The sequence below is a fragment of the Corvus moneduloides genome, chromosome 15 (assembly GCF_009650955.1).
Source record: "Corvus moneduloides isolate bCorMon1 chromosome 15, bCorMon1.pri, whole genome shotgun sequence".
Lineage (NCBI taxonomy): Eukaryota > Metazoa > Chordata > Aves > Passeriformes > Corvidae > Corvus > Corvus moneduloides.
This window is the reverse complement of record NC_045490.1, coordinates 12,445,698-12,466,655: the sequence shown is the minus strand read 5'-3', so window position 1 is coordinate 12,466,655 and position 20,958 is coordinate 12,445,698. Positions and strand designations below refer to the sequence as shown.

At 37.6% G+C, this 20,958-nt stretch overlaps 1 protein-coding gene across 3 annotated transcripts in view; it reads right to left on the bottom strand.

Annotated features, from left to right (window-relative positions):
• GABRG2 (gamma-aminobutyric acid type A receptor subunit gamma2) overlaps nt 1-19,359 on the bottom strand; it is a 67,764-nt gene extending 48,405 nt beyond the window's left edge. For 2 of the 3 annotated variants that reach the window (XM_032124589.1, XM_032124590.1), the window contains exon 1: nt 18,582-18,732. In XM_032124589.1, coding sequence (XP_031980480.1) covers nt 18,582-18,688 — 107 coding nt within the window. In that variant the 5' untranslated portion in view covers nt 18,689-18,732. Of the gene's footprint in view, nt 1-18,581 lie in introns of all 3 variants that reach the window. The other variant, XM_032124588.1, reaches the window with a different exon arrangement.
• Between the last annotated feature and the right edge of the window lie 1,599 nt (nt 19,360-20,958).

Here is a 20,958-nt window from a genome sequence, read left to right as displayed (position 1 = left end):
TCCCAAGGCTATGCCCAGGACTGAGTTACTATTCTTGCCATAAAAACGGCACGTATTTTCTCTTTTGCTACTAAATGTTCATCACAAATACCCAATCTTCAATTTTCTTAGGACTGCAAATCATGTAATGCGAAGATTAATCTCTTCCCTAATCGTTTCCCACATCAAAGATGGGAACTTGGATGCTTTGCTTAGAGAGGAAAAGAGAAGATCCAGTCAGTTATCAGAAGTTCCATAATAGAAAATGAAGTTGAGAAATTTGGACTAAGAATCACTGAGAAACTGTCTTGTAGTCCTACTCCCTCCACCTAGAATTGTGGTGCTGCTGCAATTACAATTCTGGATGGAGCTATAATGTTCCAGAAGAGCCTGAAATCCTGGATTCACAGTGTTTTCAGCAAAGGTTGTTTCACATGGCCACAAGGGAGTATAAGCTGTATTTTGGCCATTTGTTTTACTCGTGTAGTAAGGGAGGCTGAGGAAGTTAACAGGAGGAAAGAAAATAGTTTTGACCTCTACTCAGTGGTTTGGGTGGGGTGGATTTTAGTTAGGTCATCTGTAGAAGATAGTTTATTTCCTAGGCACTGCTTCTGCTGCACCTATCATTCCATGTACTACACAAATTATGTAATGTAGTTAAAACCTTGGCAGGAAATCATTATTATTTAAAACAAAGCAAAGCTGAATTTTTCTGTCATCCCTAAGTCACAGAGGGACTGAAGTGTATTTGAAAATAATTATTAAAAGAATATTACAGTTCTCATAAAGAAATAGGTACAGCTGAAACACTTAAATTATGGGACTGACCACACAAGTCTCAAAATGGTTAAGAGCCAGAAATTACTAGAGGAGCACAAATGAGTGGTCCCAGCAATGACTTCTCAGTCATCTTTACTGAACATGAAGGCCCCAGACTGCCAGAAATCAGTCATTTCTGAAAACTGTGCCTGCCCTGAGATTTAAAAGCTGTCTGGATTCCTGTGAATGTTTACACTCTGTTCCCATGAAGAGATGATACCTGGCAACACAGCACCTGTGGATCATGCTGTGGATTTTACAAGCTTTCTTGTAGTCATTCAGCAACTCCCAGTAACCTCGCTGATGCTTGTCAGCCATTTTGGGTAAAGCAGCCCAGTTCTTAAACCTCTTCACAGACTTCTAAAATACTATATGGCAGTGGTGGTTTTGTATTCATGTCTATAAAACTGTCACTCATAGCAGACTGCTTTATCTTACAGTTCTACATCTTGCCCAAGACATGCACTCACATTTACTGCACCTAAGATGTAATAAATTTTTACTCTTTGTAGCTATTGTTAAAGCATATATTTTCCATCTTTTCAGATTCAGCTGAATGTGGCTACAGCAAGTGTTTATAAAGAAAGGTTTAAAATTAAAAATTTAACTTGGTTTATGCTTTGTTTTGTTCCTGTCAGTTCATGAAAATATTTTTCAAAAAGCCCTTTGGAGTGCATTTATTGAGAGTGCTAACAATAAAATTTCTAGTTTGTAGTATTTACTGTGTTTTCTAGTTCACTGTGTTGAAAAACTGTAGTGCAATTTTTGCATTGCACAACTGATTGGATTCAAGTCGTGAGTGACCATGAGGATTATTGTCCCTTTTAAAATATTTCTAGTGGCAACAAAATGGGCTCACAGCCAGTTGTCACAAAAATTACCAGAAACAGGGACCAGTGTTAGCAGCCCTGGCAAAGAACCAAAAGCTGAAATGTAGCACCCAGTCTAGAATCTGTTTCTTCAGGAGAACATTGAGATATGTTGTAAAATAAATTGATAAGGGATTTACATCTCCAGGTCTATCAGAACAGATTGTTGTTATTAAACAAAGCTGAATTACACCACATTATAAAACTTGTGGGTATGGAGAGGAATTGTATGTTACCCTGAGGGAGGATAGCAAAGAGATAGAGAGATGAAGGAAACTTCTTTAGGCCAGTAAGGAATAGAAAGATAATTATAGAAACAAGCATACATCATTCATTTTGAACACCCTGAGCTTGAAGTGCAGCATATATACTTACGAGAGCTCTGGAGGAGTGTAAGATGTGATTGGATGATTCAGATAATCCTCCATAACTTAAGATGATTATTTCAAATTTTTTTTTTTTTTGAGCTGGAATTTTGTATGACTATATTTCTTTATATTTTATTTACTGGAGGTTATATAATCTACTTCTCTGTCTGGTTTCACTGTGGTTATGGATACTCGTGTTAGCAGCAAGCAAAAGCATTAGAAACAAACAGAAAATGGAAAAACAGCTACAGATATTCTTCTGCTTCATAGGGTTAGCTTGAGTTGATCTGCTTTATTTGAAGGTATCTAGCTATATCTAAGTGTAAAAGTTTTAATCTTGGAATTATGTCAACTTTAGAAGGTTTCTTTTTTCTTTCACATTCCTCTTTTTGCCACTCCTCTCCCCTCCCATTCCCTTCCCTCTTCTTTTTTAATTTTTTTTTTTAAACCACTCTATGCATCTCTGAATGTGAAATCTAAGGCGTGATTTTTGCCTGCTGCTATTATTCAGTTCCCACAGATTTCCAATATAGCTAGCAAATCTCAAGAGAAGATGTAAACGGTCATTACTGAAATGTGATTTGATTAGGTCTGTCTTAGTTTGAGCTCATTTCATTTTTTCTGGCTGTGTTTTATCTTATATAATTGTCACCTGTTAGTATTCCATGTGATATCTCTTCCCCAATGATGCAGATTGCTTTTATAAAAGATTGCTCTAAAATCTCACTATAAATTAAAAAGCTCAATTCTCTTCTCAGTGAGTAAGGTTAGGAAAACGTGGATGCCTTCTAGCCATCTATTTAAACAATATTAACCCAAAACCCCCATTTCTATTGCTCGATTAGACTTGAGAAATGAAAAAATAGGTTCTTGTTCTGTAATACCCTATGAGGCACTCATATTGGTGGTTTTGAAAAATTCTTGCACAATGTTTTTGTGCAATGATAATTTCACCCAGAAGGAAGTCACTTCTAGAATCAGTCACTCACGATGTAGTCATCTTCTCATCACTATCTGTCAATGTTTAAAAACAAACATGTGAGGTGCTAGAAATGTCAGCAGTTTTGCTTATTGAGTAACACTCCTGAGCATTTTTTTGAGATTTAAAATACCTTTTGCTTTTATTGGTCTACCAGTGCGAGCTATAAATTAAGTTAGGCTGAACATAAATTCAAGTTAAATTGAATATAAATCCTTATTAGAATTAGATCTGTCAGGGAATGTTTTCATTCTTGTCTTCTACATCTCAGTACACAGCAGAGCACTATAATGAAGTGTTCCTAGTATTGGGCTTGGAACATGGAACATGGAATGCTTACCCCAGCTGAAGGACTAGTGTCCTTCTACTTGCTGTGCTAAACCAAGTGCTACCTGCTCTGCATGTAAGTGTAAACCATTTTTACAACATTCATAAGCACATAAATGTCCCTTATTATTTGTGTTAGATGAAGACTGGGTATGATGCTAAATCATCTCGTGATGGAGGAAGAGATAATCTCTAACCATTCCTTAGGGAATGACTTCGCATTGTGCTTACCAGCAACATTAAAGCCCATATTGTTGGTAAAGCAAGTGGGTCAGGTAAGTGTTTAGGGAGCCAGTAAAAAATAAATATGAAACTAATATAGGTTTATTCTGAGTGTATTAATAATTCTTACTTCTCTTAGATCATGGAAGTATCATTACTGGAATGTTTTTAGATAAAAATCTGTCTGAAGAAAGAGCTGAATGAACAGAAAATAGCTGCTCAATACACATCTTTAATTACATCATGCTAACTCATTCACAGAATAAGAGTAAGCAAATGGTGAAAATTAAACTGGTTTTTTGTTGTTTCTTTTTTAAACAATGCTTCTGATTTAACTTCATTTTTAATGCACGGTAACCAATAGTAACCCATGTGTTCCTACATAAACCAACCTATATCATGCAAGACGCTGTTTGCACTCATGCTCATAAAACAGACTGTGCAGGGGTGGATGTGGAATTTAGTTCTAATAACAGGGTAGATGTGTGATACATTAAGAATGTAAGTGGCAAACTAATGTCTGTATGTCAGCTGAGTAGGAAAATCATCAACAACTATTCTGCAATTCCCCTATAGAATTTGTTTTGATGAACTTTTTTTGGTGATTGGTACTATCAGGATGGTTTCATCTCAGGGTCTCCTTAGTCATGTGGGACATATAAGCATACCAGCTTCTGGGTGAGGACTGTCAGCATCTCTGCTCTAAAATCCACCCAGATAGAGTTTTTTACCTGTCACCCTATGCCTGTTTAACCTGGAGAAAAGGAGTCTTAGGGAGGACCTTATCACTCCCTGCATCTCCCTGACAGGAGGTTGTAGCCAGGTGGAGGTCAGTCTTTTCTGCCAGGTAACAAGGGATATTACAAGAGGAAACAACCTCAGGTTGCACCAGGGGAGGTTTAGGTTGGATGTTAGGAAGAATTTCTTCACTGAAAGGGCTGTCAGGCATTGGAACAGACTGCCCAGGGAAGTGCTGGGATCACCAGCTGGGAAGTATTCAAGCCATGTGGATGTGATACTTGGGGACATAGTTTAGTGGTGAACAGGGCAGTGTGGGGTTAGTGACAGGACTCAATGGTTTTAGAAGCCTTTTCCGGCCTTAATGATTCCATGATTCTGTGCCTTTACCCTGCTATGCTGCATTCCAAGTCCATTTCTCAATGCCTCTGCAGTTGTAGTAGCCTTGGATTTCTCCACGCTACACAGCAATGTCAGTAACTCATTCTCCATGGAGTCATGGCTTGTTACTATTGTTTAAATAAAACTCTGGTTGTACCATACAAAAAGTCAAAAAAATTAGCCATAGATGCCTGGTCAATTAGATAAATGGCTGTGGCAGCTAAACCAAGTAAAATGAAGCTGTGGGCAGGTCAAGAGGAGTTCAGACCCAGCTGGCCTGACAAGCCTCTGTCCTGAGGCCATGCAGGCTCAGTGCAAAGCAGTGGCTGTGGTGTGTTGCTGGGCTGCAGCTGAATTCACACACGGTGGTTCCAAAAATCATCACATAAATCGTGATGCAAACTGCTACATCTTACTTGCCTATTTATGCTGCTCGTTTCCAGAGACAAGTATATTCAGCTTTATGTGCAAGAATTTCAGAATCTTTTTTCTGAAAAAATGGTCAATTGTTTTAAAGGTCCTAACTAATAAATATTATGGTGACTCTGTAAATTTATTTTAATGAGAAGAAACTGTGTATGGGCTCACTCAGTGTCTTATCTTTTTATTTCTCTATCAATCTCCAATAAGTAAAAGGTAAGGCACATAACATGCAAATTCTACCTAGCTCTGAAGTTTTTGACATTTGAGTGGGCTAGGCATGATGATCACTGCAAAGCCTATCTTCCCATCCTTTGCATTTGAATGTGACTATTAAGGCTCGTCAAAACACCAGGAAAGTAGGAGCAATTTCTATTCCATACGCATACAAATATATATCTCCCAGAATTTTCTTTTTCCTCCACAAATATTTTGGCATACCTTTTTTGACTCTCATCAGCATTATAGAATTTTACTTTATAAGTTGTCATTGCTCCGATTATGGTCAGAGAAGTTTTTCTTTGTAAAAGGAAAGAAAATTTTGCAGAGAAAGCTACTAGAAACTTGTTTTATAAGTAGGTGTTATTCAGGGCTAGAGAAAGCTGGATGCTTCACAACTGGAAAAGGGAGCAAGAATAAGAACAATAACCAAGTACAAGCAGAAGCTAAGAGTGGGTTTGATTAATGTGTGTAACTGGCTACAAGAGTCAGAAGTAATATGGATGACATACTACTGTGGATGGCATATGGATGACACAGACATATTCCAAAAGCATTATTTTGAAACACTGCATTTGGAGCCAAGTTTATCCAACATTAGTACCAATTTGTTTCAGAAATTCCTGGAGAGAAGAAACCATATTAACGCCTAAGACATGTATACTCATGTAACTAGAGTTTGAAAATATATTTAGCACAGGGTGCTGAAGATGCTGCAGGGAATGATACAAAGTCCAGAAAGACATACAGTGGTGAAAATGTTTCCTTCAGTTCAAGAGATTATGTAAGAGGATTTTATTTTTTCTCCTTGTCTCCTCATCTCCTGCAGCTCTGTACTGTGGCTAAGTCAAAGGATCCACTAAATGTGGTGCAGAGACTGTTTCAGTTGAAAACCAAAGTGTCCATATATTCAGGCCACAGTGTCCAGTTCCCCATCAGGTTTCCTTGGCTCCATCAGAGCTCTGTGGAGCACCCCCATGGCATGACAGCAAAGAGCTTTAATGGTGAATCGATACAAGACCAAGCAGGGATGTTACCATCTGGCCTTACTAAGTCATCTCGGATTAGTCCATGCCCAGCTGTGGGGTCTCCCTGGAGGAGATGTAAGCACCAGCTACGTGTGGTGTCATTTATGGAATTTAGGGTATCTGGACAAAGCATCATGGCAACTCAGAACAGGCTCATTGGCAGTATACAGAGGGTTTCAGACCCCAATTTCTATCAGTACGGGGGAGGCACCATGAGGCTTCAGAGATTTTGTTGGTCCTTTATGGATCTTACCCAAACTTCATAATCAGGAACTCTTTAAAAACAAGGCTCTTTCCATGACTTGAGCAGATGCTGATGGGACCATCAGGTGAGGATGGACACCTGCAAACCCCTGAAAATAATGGCAGATGAACAGAAGCTGAGAATAAAGATGTTTTACTAATCATAGCATATCTCCCACATGGATAGATCCATCTTCAGTTTTCCCTCGCTACAAATCCAGCAGCTTTTTATGAGCTACAGGCTTATGCAGAATAACAGCAGAGTATTGATAAGAAGAAATTCCACTGGAAGCCACTGAAGTAAAACTTTACATGCAATTTATTCTCCTGAGATCCTGGGGAATTTGGCAAACACACCTCAGGATAATTTGTTAAATAAAAAACAGGTGCTATTCTAAGATCTACAGTTTTCCAGGACAGATTACCAAAGAAATAATTTAGAAGAGAGGACATAAATGGAATATATTTGCTGGCAAATGTTGCATTTTTAGCTCACATCTGTCAGATTTTCCAGGATTATGCTTTCGATACTGCCAGCTGCTCACTATTCTTATCCTCGTGCAGAAAACCATGTTGGTAAACATTTAAAGACAAATAAAAGTGTTCTCCTGGATAAAGGCTTGAATGCTTAAAACCCTGCAAAACTGAAGCCCAGCTTAGCTGCCTCAGCCTGTTTTTCAAGGTTTCGTTGCAGACATGACATCTTTGTTAAAGAAATTCATTGTTTACATACCATTTGGAATTCTTACTTGTTAACTAAAAGGAGAGCTATTTAAAATATGCACTATTTATGATTGGACATAATTTGACTATTAAACTTCTGGGCTTTTTCATTACATCCTTTCATTACTATTTTATTGAGGAGCTCAGAAAATTGCATATGCAGGTAATGATTGCAGGTAACAAATGTTTCTCATTTTTTAGTCTGAATATATATTGCATTGAATTTAATCACATCTATGCTTATCTACTATAGAGAGATGAAGAGATATAGAGCTTTGGGGATGGTAACAGAAAAATTTATTTCGCAGGTATAGTACCTTTCCCCTTTCTTTTTTTTTCCTTCCTTAACAAATTGTGTAATTAAAGCTGCTAACAATTTTCCCTTCTAGTTTTCTCCTTAAGCCTTCACATACCCAGAACTTTTTCAAAGTTACCATGAGAGCTGAATTTCTTGGTTTCTGGCCAAAGATTAATTTTATGTCAAAGTCTGAAATAAAATCCACTTTTTGAAATCAGTAAGGCTAAAATTATTCCTATTCCTTTTTAAAATCAAATCTATATATGGATTGTTTTCACACGTAATCCCTAGATGACTGAATAGTAAGTTTTGGAACTCATTATAGAAATAATACATATTAAGAAGTATGCCAGAGTAAAAGTGGTTGGCTATTAAGTGGTTAAAATGCATTAAGTGGGTAAAACAGTGGTTGAAAGTGGTTGGATATTAATAGCAAGTAATTTAGAATTGCATAATTTAATTTCTGAGCAATGAACTCTCTCTAGAGGTGCTGCTGGCATGTGGTGAGAGGAAAGATACACCGTCCTCACCTGGACAAAATAGCGGTACCTTAGATTTACAACCTTTTGACATCAAGGAGGCAGAGTTGTAGTTCTGGATCACAATAACCAGTGCAGAGAATAATATTTTCATGTTGTTCACCATTGATTCTTAAATACGGGTTTCAGAGCCTTGTTAGTTATACTGGACATGGAATTTAGGAATTTGGCCTGAAAGATTTGTCATGACTTTAATCTCATGCGCTGCATTAGAGCCTTATTAAGGTTTTAAGTAATTTTAAGTGCATGCTATAAGTCTTTAAAGCAGCTTAGTGAGGTTTTTATCATTTCCTTTAGAAACCAGAAAATAAAATGAGAAAAGTAATTGTTAATGTATTTTTGATTGTTCTTGCCCCAAAGAGCTTACAAATATCCAATGTTTATTCAATACAATGTGGTCTGTGATACTGGTTATTTTTTTTGTTTCAGTAAAAGAGTAGCAATATTTGTAATTGTATTATAAGGACCTCCAAGTATGTTACTGTTGGTAACCTTCCCCTCTTTCAAATCTTCACCTTCCCAGAAAATAGTGATTTCTTTGCTCCATTACAAAACAAAATTGTAATACTCAAAACACAGTTGAGCCCTCACAGGCTGGAGGAGCAGAATGCATCATTTAAGTTACATATAGAGAATCCAAAAGGTGTCTTTTCAATATTCAAGTTCAGCTATCAAGACAGTTCTTGGCAGTGTAAATATTTTTACATGGTTCACATGTCCCATCTTCTTTCTGAAGCCACTACCAGCTTTCTCACTTGTGTTCTTGTTCAAGTGTGGAATGTCTCTGGTCTCTGACTCCCAAAACACACCCAGGCTCTCTTCACTTCATGCAAATGGTTGCTCTTCATTTATCATCTTTGTTAATTTGAACATAATAACTCATCATCCCAATCCCTCCACTTGTTTTCTATTTGAAGCAGGTGAAGCAGGCTTCTTTTCACTATGTTAAAAATGTTGTATAATTCCAGTCTTCATAATTCACTTCCAGACCAGGCTCAGTTCTGCCTCTTATTCATAGCAAGTGTACAACCTTCCTGGACTCATTGCTGAAGTCCTTACTCTCTGAATTAAGTAACTCTAAGGACTATCAGTAATTCATCTAAGAAGGTCAAGCTGACTGTAATTTTAATTATATATATATGGTGGCATTCTTCATTCACTAACATTTTTATGCCTGTTTGCCTTTCCTGTTTTTTCTGTTTGTGCCATGGTTTCACAGTTGTCTTGAAAATATTGTCCATTCCCAAAAATAAGCATGAGCTAATGGTCCACATATATAATTATGTTATTGATTTTTGGGGGAGTCAGGTGATTGTTTTTCTGCACAGAGAGTCAGTTTAAAAGCTTAAGTTTTGGAAGAATGGCTCTTAGGGCTATAAAAGTAGAAACCAGAGGCATTAATCAGGGTAGCAGAGGGGAAAAGTCATTGTAGATTCCTTGATAAACTGTTTTCCCTTGCCTGCTTCAGTTTCTGCTGTCCACCTGATTGAAGCCCTTTTAGTGCTAATCTGTAGTGTGAAGTCTTTTGTGTCTTCACCAGATTTTGGAGAGGAAAAGCAGAGTACAAACTCTACCGCCCTTCCATGGGATGTACACAAAATGCCCAAGAGATAACTGATCTCTGTATGTGGTTGTCATGGGCACATCTCATTCTGCTTTGGTGACACACTTCTCCAGCTTTAGCAAACATATGTGTAGTTTAGTAGGTCCCATATGTGTAGTTTAGTAGGTCCCATCACCTAATAATATATTGACTAATACATTGATTAGTTTAGTAAGGCTTTCTAGCATTATCTGATTAATTGCTCTTAATGGTTCTCTTTCTCGTTCTTTCTTCTGCTGTCTGTTTTTCTCTCTCTTGAAAAATAATCTAAGGGAATTAAATGAAAGTGGAATTCAGTGGATAATCTCCAATCTGTTCCAGCAGGCAGATTTCTGTTTGGATCTGAAGATATTTTGCTATGGATTAACAAAAGCTTCATATGACTAGAACGTGCTGTTTGTGTTACACAATATAGCATTGAACCACTAATGAAGAAAAACACTAATTTTCTCATATTACCTACTTAATTTTGGGGGGGTAGGAATTCTGGCAGAAGATTATTATGGGTATGCATGAGATATCCTTTAAGGTGCATTTCTCAGCAATGTATAGAACCAGAAGTATTTTTCAGCAGAACATGGAGCATTCAAAAAGTTGAAGAAGATAAGTAGCTCAGAAAAAAAGGTAGCTTTCCATCTCAAGGGTTCACACCAAAGTCCAAGATGACATTCAGTAAAAAATACCATTTCATACATGATTACCTGCATCATTTGGAAAGAGCTAACGCAAGCATAAAAAGTAAATAACTTCTAATTCCGTTCCTTCCAAAAACTCATTATTGTCCTTCATTTATTTTAAATAGCTTTTTTACATATATTGATCTTTTATTTATGGTAATAATCTGTGTATGTTGCTTTAGGTATAGTAAAAATGACATTTGTTTAATGTTTTGCGGCTGTCTGCAAATAGATGAATGTTTTGTCTTGTAAGACTAATATTTAGTTTTGTACACAATGGCCAGATTTCACAGCTAGGCCTACACATTATGTTGTTCTTTACTGAAGATGTGTGAAAATGTCCTTCCACTAGATCTGAAAAAATAGAACTTATCCTCAAGGTATGAAAATCTGATTTAAACAATAGTGATTTTCTTTCTTAGTGGTGATTTGCTGTTGCACTAAGATTCTTGTATGATTTACTGAATTTCTATTGCCTGCTATCACTTTGCAGTAAGCATAATGTAGTCATTACTCTGGGTCAAATCAGTGATATTTTGTGCCATGTATTTTGCACCTGGCAGCTGCCAATAGCAGAGGATAAGAGCAAAATACAAGGGCAGAAATATCACTGGTGAAGTGTCTCCTCTTCCAGAAACATGCACCTAGAGATTTCCTATAATGAAATGCTATCAGTGAATTTAATGGATTTTAAAAGATTTTAAAATATTTTTTGTCCCTTTGAATCTATAAATATTTGGGCTGTGCACCATCTCACTTTTTTAAAAAAATCATTTTTGTAAGTTTTCAGCCAGGGATAATTTCACTGCATACTCTTATGTCTTTTATATAAGAGAGAGCAAGTAAAGCTGCTGTAGTCAACTTTTTCTGTGTTGCTTAGGACTTCACATGAAAAAAACATTATGCAGCTGAGGTATTCATTTACATGGGAAGGTATTTGTTACGTTTCTCTTCTGCTTATGCAGTCACTGGTAGTTTTCATCAGCATTAAAGCCTCCTTTTTTTGACAGCAGTTGTGTTAAAAATATTACTGTTATATAAATAAGAGGATATCACTGTGTGTCAGACTGACTGACAAGACTCGCATATTAATTTCCTGTCACAACTATACAAATTCCCCAGAATCACACTAGATATAATCCTCACTATTCTCTCAATAGTTTTCTTCAACCTACCACCATTGCCCCTCTTTTGCCTCAGTTTGTCTGAGCCAGTTGGCAGGTGTCAGAACTTATGAAAATATGTAGTCACTATCTCCCTCTACCATCCTCTTTTCATACGGATGAAAAAACAAATACAGGTCTTTTGTAAATTTCTCCCATTGAAGGAGATGGTTACACATTCTGATATAAATTAAGTTCTAACCGCTTCATATTACAAATTTAAAAGCAAGGAATATTATTTTCTGTTTTGCTATTTTCTCCACTTTCTGGCTTAACACAAAGCTAAACTTCTTCTTAATTAGAAGAATCAAATAAGTAGATTACTTCTGGACATCAAAATAGGAAACCAGACCCAATTCAAACAGCAAAGCTCCTACTTACTGCACCAGAGCTCTTCTGAGGCAGGTGCTCACATAAATAAAACTCCTGTAAAGACATTACACCTCCATAGGTATACACTCTAGGTGAATTCAGACTCTTATGCTCTGCTTTTTATAGCATCATGACAATTTAGGCCATAATCCATTATCACAAGGAAGCATGCAATAAATCCTAAGTTTAAAGTCATCAAAAGTCACTCACCATATTGAGTCTAAAAAGTACATCTAGAATGTAAACTTTGTACTGTTCCTTTCTTATCTCTCCATCACCAAAAATACCTCTTCACCCTGGTTATTTTGTGTTGAATATTTTCCCTAGGGGAAGTTGTAGTCCCTAATTTCATCAGTGCTGAGTGAGTTTTAGTCTCATTCTATGAGAAAGGATCTTCCTTGCCTAATAATAATTATAGTTACCTGACTGTGGTGATGAGCTCTTTTTTTCTGGAATTTATGGTTCTTTCCTGGTACTTTCTGCAGTCTTTTTATTCATTGTATAAGGAATTCATCTTGTTCTAAGTAAATAGCTTCCTGCTTTGAGCCCAGAAAGTTTACATCTACTTCCAGTGAAGGTATCTGGATGTCCATTTCTATCATCAGCTGTCATCTCTTTTCTAAAAATAAAATGAACACATCTCTTTCTCCTATATTGTCAAAAAGCCTCCCTGGTTCTTGTTCAGAACTTCCATTAACAGAAAACAACTCATTTTCTAGAATCGAGAAATTCCTTTGTGTCCAGAGGGCCAGGAAAAGACCTATGTGCCACTTAAGATCAATTTGCATTACAGTCTGTGAGCTGGAGTGTAAAGTTTTAGTTGATCATCTGTATAGGATAAAAAAGAAGGATTGAAGGAAAAAATATTTAGAGGTATTGTAAATCAGTTAGCTGGAATGTAGGTTGAGAGCTTTCTGCAAAGCATTATGCAGTGTAAGGAACACTTTTTGAAGATCCTTACTGAGTTATAATTTAACTTTGGGTGATTTCCCAGTTCTTAGCTGAGCACAGAACTACCTGTAAGAATCTATACTGGGTATGTCCTGGCTTTTCCTTCAGCAACAGACTGACTTCAGTGGAATAGGGATTACCGAGAGGATAAAACAAAGCCTGTCATGTGAGAAGATTCCCAGAACTGTTGAGATTTTCAGTATTAGGCATCAATAGGGTGTTGGTTTCTTAGTAGGCAAAACTGAGAAAATGGACAATTATATCTTATCATTTGCGTTAAAAGAAATTTTTATTGCAATAGAAATCTGTTTCAAAAAGTACAACACTAAATAGGCTATGGAGCATGAAAATGAAAAAAAAAACCTCCTTCAGATCTGACAACCTATGTCAGGTTTTGGCGGTTTTTTTCTTAATCTGTGTATTCATATATATTTGTTGAGACTCTTTTCAGTGGTGCCCAGCAACAGGACAAGGAGTTATGGCTGTAAACAGAAACACAAGAAATTCCACCTCAACATGAGAAAGATCTTCTTTGTGGTAAGGGTGGCAGAGCACTGGAACAGCTACCCAGTGAGGTTCCTGGAGTCTCCCTCTCTGGAGAGATCCCAAACCCACCTAGACAGGTTCCTGTGTCACCTGCTCCAGGTGACCCTGCCTTGGCAGGGGGGTTGGACTGGATGATCTCCAGAGGTCCCTTCCAACCCTAATTATTCAGTGATTGTGTGATTTTCTGAGCTTGAATTCACATTAATCAAGCCCCCAGCTTCCACTTTGTTCTTCACTTGCAGTCTTACACAAGTCACTGCCAGTCTCACACAAGCCACCTCTTTTTCTGCATTAAAGTTTTCTGTGGGTGGAGCTGCAGGTACAACGGTTTGCAAAGCTGCAGGTCAGACTCTACCAACAGAGAACCCCAGTAGACTCCAGTTATCCCGATGAAAGCTAAAAATAAGTAATCAAATGATCACCCTGATGGAATCTCTGTATGTAGGAGTATATAGAATTTTTACAGCTGGAGTGGCTGACACTCCCTGTAACAAGGGGAAGGCTGGAGGGTACTGAGCCAGCTTCGAATGAGCCAGTCCATCTCTCTCTGCAGGACAGTGCCAGTCAGAGCTAGTGACCTTAAAACTGCCTGTGCTTTGGAGCTCACTTGGATGTATATCTACAAGGTACTGTAAAAAATCAACCATCCTATACGCATGTTACTGCTCAGCTGTGTCTAATGCTTTGTCTAATAATTTAATAATTTATTTTTCAATTCACAATTCAGTTTTCTGTTGGAGAAAGTGGTGGTCGTTACTTAAGAATATAGGAGTTTAATTGTACTGGGACTGAGATTTAGAAAGAGTTCCCCTTGACAAGACATTTGCTTCTTTTCCTTTCATCCATTCACTCCTATTCTTCCCTTTTAAATTTTTGAGCAACTGTTACAGAATTTAGTGACCTATGTCAATAAAGCAAATGTAGCATAAAGGAAAACAATGCAACCACAATCCAAATCAACAAGATGCGTTTTACAGATTACCATTAATCATGAACATTTTAAACTTAAGACCCTAAAGCATGATTTGAATGGCCATGAAGAAGACATATAATATCAATAATATGAGAAATATTATATTAAAAGAGCAAATTAATTTCCTAAGATATTTTTACTATAGTTAGTTTCTGTGGTTTTTTATTACCAGCTTTCACTTTTTAGATTTTTAAAGATGCAGACTTTTCAAGAGACAACTAACATCGCTTTGAGTACTCACTGGAGTATTTTGGAATACATGAGTTTTGACATGCAGGTTATGTTTAGGTGGTTTAGTCACTCCAGCAGAAGTTAGTTAAAGGGTTTAATCCATATTTCTAAATCATATATTTTCAAGTAGGGAAACAGTGACTGTAGTCTTTTTTTGCTCCATTAAGTTACTTATAATAGAATTAAACTTAATTTTCAAATCTACTTTAGGTCAGTAGTTTTGGTACTCTTTTTATGACAATAATAGTTGTTCTGAGTTTGTGTCCCAGTATTACAGCTCACAGCAGTCAGGAGTGCAGCATGGTTATGAAAAACTCATAGGTAGGCTCATTCCCCTGTTCCCCCTGACATGCTCAAGTAGTGCAGGTCCTGCATCCACACAGCCTTAGCTGTGCTGATACAAACACTAGAGTATATAAAATATTCAGTTTCATAATATCATAGATAAGGATGAAGTCATATTTTAATAGCACTTAGATTCACATCTTCTGTCATGACGCCTCTTTAAAGGGGACCAATCCTTGTGAGGTGAGGAATTGTCTCTTGCTGAGCAACTCCTTATTCCAGTAATGAGACCTCTGGCTTAGTGTTAGTGTTGTACACTGTGTATTGGAAGTGTATGAAGAACTACAGCTGCAGGATTAACGCCAAACTGATGTTAGCAAGTTTTACAGTAATTCTAAGTGACTGTCCCTCTGAGAGATAATCTTTTAGTCCTTGTTATTATAACACATCACTTTACAAGAGCAAAACAATTTTATTTACACCCATGTTCAGTAATTTACTAATAAAAGAAAAGTACTCACTTAGGCACCAAACTATTTTGATGCTAAAATGATAGCTTTATTTGGGGGGTTTTTTGGATCAGTCTTGACAGTCTTCTGTTTTAGGCATGTAGCTGCAGCGTAAAAACATTGCCATGAAACTTTTTGGGCACTAACAAGTGAAAAAAAAAAGTCCCACATTTCCCACCTGAACATTAATTTCCACTGTATTATGTAGCTTTTGCTGGCAATTTGTTAAAGCTCTGCAAAAATAACTGATAAACTCCACATATAAATAGTGTATAGAGTACAGCATTACATAATTTTGAAACTTTGCTGGTGAGTTCTATTGCATGTAATGTTTTAAATACCTATTGTATGTTCAATAAGGACAATCAGATAAGTAGTTCCAATTAAACCACATCAGGTGTACAATTTTTTGGGTTTTAATAATAATTTTAAATAGTCTCTGGATCCAAAAATTTTTTATATACAAGTTTTAGAAACTGGGAGCATGATCTGACTAATTTTCATTGAACATAGCTCCCAAGTCCGTGTGATGGACTGCACACTGCTGTTACAGTAATCTGATGGGTAAGATGATTTATGCAAGGAGTTTGCAGTCCAGTTATGAATATCAAGAAACCAACTGTAAGAAAGCACTTCCTAAAACTTTAGTGTGCCCTGTTGTAAGGATGTATTTTGTGCATTTAATAAAACTGATACAAATTCTGTAAAGGTAAAATACCGCAGTGTTGTAAAATGACATTTGTTCTGAATTCATTCAAATCATGATTTAGTGAAATCAATGCTAGAATTTTAGCTACTTCTATTACTGCCTGAGTGATGTCTTAACTCTCCTCTTCTGTCTTCAGTCTTCTAAATATTAACAATTTTGCAACAATAAATTTCTCTATATAGTAATTTTTTGTATTAATAGAGTTCAAACTTCTGCACAGCAATGGTAATCAAATGTGTTCAATTACTTTGATCAGATTCTGCAAATACTTAAAGTTCTGTGTGTATTCTGATTGATGTCAACACGTTTTTTCAAATGTTTAACATGGAGCACCTTTGCTGGTGTTCAGTTGGCCCTTCAGAATTTCAGTGTCCAAGAAAAGTGACACACAATATAATAGTCCCGTCCTTCTGAAGTGTTTGATGAGTTTTTAACACAGAAAACCTTTCATCTTGGCTATAAATAAATGGTATCTAAGTTCAACTTTTATAACTCTGTCTTGGTCCTTGAGTTTCCAAAACTAATAATAAGGTTTCTTTCAAAACGGAGGAGGAAAATGTCCTTATTGTTAGAATTAAAATCATATTTGCATGCTGACTTATTTGAAATGTTTCTGTAAAGCACTAAGAAGAATTTTCCCTTTATGTGTTGCTATTATTTCTCTGTCTATGATTTATTCTTTAAAATTATGAGGTCGGGAGGTTGTTAGAGGAAACCATCTTGGCTATCAGATAGATAGCTGTGAACAGAATACAGAACTTTTTGCTGAGATAAAACTTTAAGGTGCATTATGAAGGGTTTCTTTTAAAGCCTATGAAATAATTTTGGCAAAATTCCTCTCAGGCAATGTTTTTCTGAAAGATGAATGAAAAGAAGGAAGTGTGCTAAAATAAGTATCTGGGATTATTTTAGTGGAAGTTTTATGTCAAAATAATATGAAAGTCCATGCCATAAAATCCTGTAAAAATTTAATTTTCCATTTCTGTGTTCAGGTAGTTAACCATTAACTGGTTCTGTAAGGGTCAGACATACCTCACACCTGTCTTACTCCCAACACCGAAGTACCCTCATGGTAGACTCACCGAGTTTTATTTCATTTTCTACTCAATTTTCAACCATTTTTAGTTTCTTCTCACAGGAATTCTTTACAAAGTTCTTTTTGTGTGAAAAAGTTACTTGAAAACCCAGCAATTTAATTTCTCTGGCCAATCATTTTGGCTTTTTATTTGGCTTAGATCTAGGATCCTACCACTGCTGGTATGAAGTCTGATTTTTCTTAAATAAAAAAACCAGAAAGAACTCACTTTTTTGGTATGGTTGTGTCCAGGTAAAAGGAAGGAAGGAAGGAGAAAGAAGGTAAATTTGAGGAGCCTGTGTGAATCCAGCATTAGTAGTAGCAAAGAGAGTGGGCACTAACTTCTCAAAGATATTAGTGACCACATGTCTTATGCAGCTGTGGGGAGCAGTCTATTGCCTCTTAAAACGCCACACGCTTTGCTGTGCAGAGATATTTTCTCATCTAACCTGTTAAATGCACAGTCCACACATTTGTGCAGGAATGTCTGCTCCAGCGCAATGCTTGGCACTGCAGCAATACTCCCGCCCTCCACTTTCTGCTCATCCACATACGAACTCCTGCTTCCTCTGCTGTTGGGATTTTTACCCTTTTCCATTTAGGTATCCGATGCACATATGCAGCATGCACAGGTTGTCTGTCAGCAGAGCGCGTCGCGTGTGGGGGGAAATGCTGTTGGAGACATTCAGCTCATGCGAATCCGAAAACTATCGCATCCCCTGGAGAGCCGCGGCCGCCCGCACGGGAGGGATGTGCCGGGCCGAGGGGCTGTGAGGGACCCGAGGGGCTATGAGGGACTCGGGAAGGCTGTGAGGGACCCGGGAGAGCTGTGAGAGACTCGGGGGAGCTGTGTGGAACCGGGGGGACCTGTGCGGGACCCGCATCCGTGTCCTTGGTGCTCAGCCCTGCCCGCCGCTCGCCGCCGCGCAGCCCCGCACAGCCATGATGAGGCTGCCCGCTCCGGGAAAACAAGCAGGAATGCAAGGACATTCTGCTCACAAAACATAGCTGCCGTGTAACTCCATGCACGGGAGCAAGCAATTAATTCAGAGATAAAAGGCTTCATTAATATGGTACCAAATTCTATGAACACCCCGGCATGTACCACCATCACACACACCCGCTGCTCGCCCTCCCTGTCCATGTCAGAGCGACAAAAATTGTAAGAGAAATAAAACATTCTAAGATCTCAGCTGCTAGGAGATACACGAGTGCAATGCCACTATCCAAACCTCTGGTATTCTCACCACAGCTCAGCAAATTCTCAGATTCTTCACCCCCCCAGCCCTCCCTCTCCCCCCACCCTCCCAAACAGAATCAGAAAACACATCTTACCTCTGAATGAGAGAGAGGAACAGAAGTGCCCACACCATCATTTTCAGAGAAAATGCAGGATTCAAGGATGCAGTGCTCCCCAGGCTTGTTGGATTTGGAGGAATCATCTCTATTCCAGCCCCCCCCCCCCCCCCCCCCCAGCTTTTTCCCCCCTTTCCTCTTGGTTGCAGATGGATCCGTCCCCTTCTTTAATTTATTTTTTTTTTTTTTGGTAGTAGTTCTCCCTCCTCCCTACCAGATCCCGTCAGTGGGATGAGACATTGCGCCCAGCTGCGGGAATTAATATGCAGGGCGAGAGAAATTAGATCTGCTCAAGCCCTTTGCAGATATAATCAGAAAACGTCACCTCAGGCAGCAGGCAGCTTCCAAATCTAGGGAAATAATATAATTTGGAGAAAAGGAAAAAAATAAAACCCAAACAAAAAGGAAAAATCACAGACAGTCACAGAATAAAAACAGTCAAGGAAAGGAGAACATACACATTTACAGAACCACTGACACACATGCAACAAAATCCAATAAAGCAACAATGAGTAAATGAGAGGGGGGGAAAAAAAAGGAGTAAAGCAATGGAGCTTCTGTCTGAATGCAGATTAACTCTGAGGTCAAAGTGGAAATGATGCACTCTGCTGCAGCACAGATTAACACATGCGTGGTGTCAGCCAGGGTGCTTTTTAACCTTTGATTACACATATGCAGGCAGCCTGGATTTTCGGCAGGCATAAAAAAGGAGGTTGGAAGGAAAAGCTTGCCCTATGCTGCTGAGCATCCTCATTTTTCTAAAAAGTGTGGAAATCATGATTGCAAAGGGGGGGGGGGGGGGAATGAAAGGTTGGATGGGGGAGTGGAAAAGGGAGGAATGGTTGTTGCTAAGTAACTCAGGAAATGGGGAAAGCGGCATTGGTGGAGTCGGTATGAATGAGGTTTAATGTGTGATAGGATTAGGGGGAATATGCAAGGTTTTTATCTCCCCTCCCCCTAATAAAATGAAGCTACACAGACACAGGAAACACTTCCTGGCCAGAGGGGAAACACTAGAGCACTATAAAAGATGAACGTTGCCAAATTTTGGAACCAGAATCCCAAGTTCCGTTGTCCAAAAATGCAATTTAGCAACTAATAGTGGAGTAAAAAATTCAGGGAATCTCATGATTTCCTAAAGTAAGAGCACTTCAGTCTAAAATAGGTACTTGGACTACAACCTACAATAACATTTTTTTTTTTTACCTCCCCTATTTCTTCTGTCTAGATTAAAGTAAATATGGACAAAAACAAGCCTGCCTAATGACATTTATGAACTGGGGGAATGGGCAAACTTAGTCATCAGGAATATTTTTTTCAGTCCCAAGCCCATTTTTCTAAAACTTAAGGGATAAATAAATAAAAATTATCCTAAAGAAAACTTAAATGAAGGGAAAGTGAAATGTTCCCAATAAAATAAAAACATCAATATTTCTTGCTGTACTTCGTCTAGTCTGAAACAAATGTGACACAGATTCTGCTGAAACCTTCTAATACCCTGGACAATCTGTTAGTTCCCTGTGTCCAAATGCAGAATGAAATTTATCCATCAGAATTAGATACAGTAGTTGCTGTCTCAGAGTCTCTAAAAACATAGATCTAGCCTTCAGCAATCAAGTTAATTTTTTCTGTTTCCAAACACAATGCATTTAACAATAAACAATAGATCAATATTATTAGTTGAATGAAATATGTCTTGGTTCCTGGATAGTTCAATGATTATGTGGGCTAGTATTTAACACAGTCACTGTATTTTTCTGTGTATTATCAGTGTTTGTAAACACTGTATTATCAGTGTTTACAAACAAAGTAAAAAGTTGCAAGCCTCTTTCTTAATATTTCCAGCCAATGGTCTTATTGTTAATTAAGTTATTCCACCAGCTCATGAAATACAGCCTCTTCAGTGATAGAAAGATACAAAATATTTCAAATGCTCTCTCTGTATCTCTCTTCTTCTGTGTTTATATATATATATGTACATATCTATATATATAGGTATGTATGTGTGTGTATATGTATATGTATGCATGTTCAAATATCAACATTTATTCGTGGTTCACTTCATTACCTGTAAACATGACACTTCTGTGATTTTATTGCTGTAATCTCTCTCATCAGTTAGCACAACATTCCTTTGAAGGATGAAAATGCTGTGTATATTTTGGTGAGGGATCAAAATTGTTAGCTAAGAATTTGAATTATACAAACATTTATTGTCTTGGCTACAGCAACTGTGTCTGCACAAGCATGGCAGCTTTACTCTGCACTTTTTTTACTGAAAATTTGTTCTGTTAGCAAAATCTTCTTTTCTGAAAAGAGTTCCTGGACTTCCTACAAAATTCTTATACACTTTCAT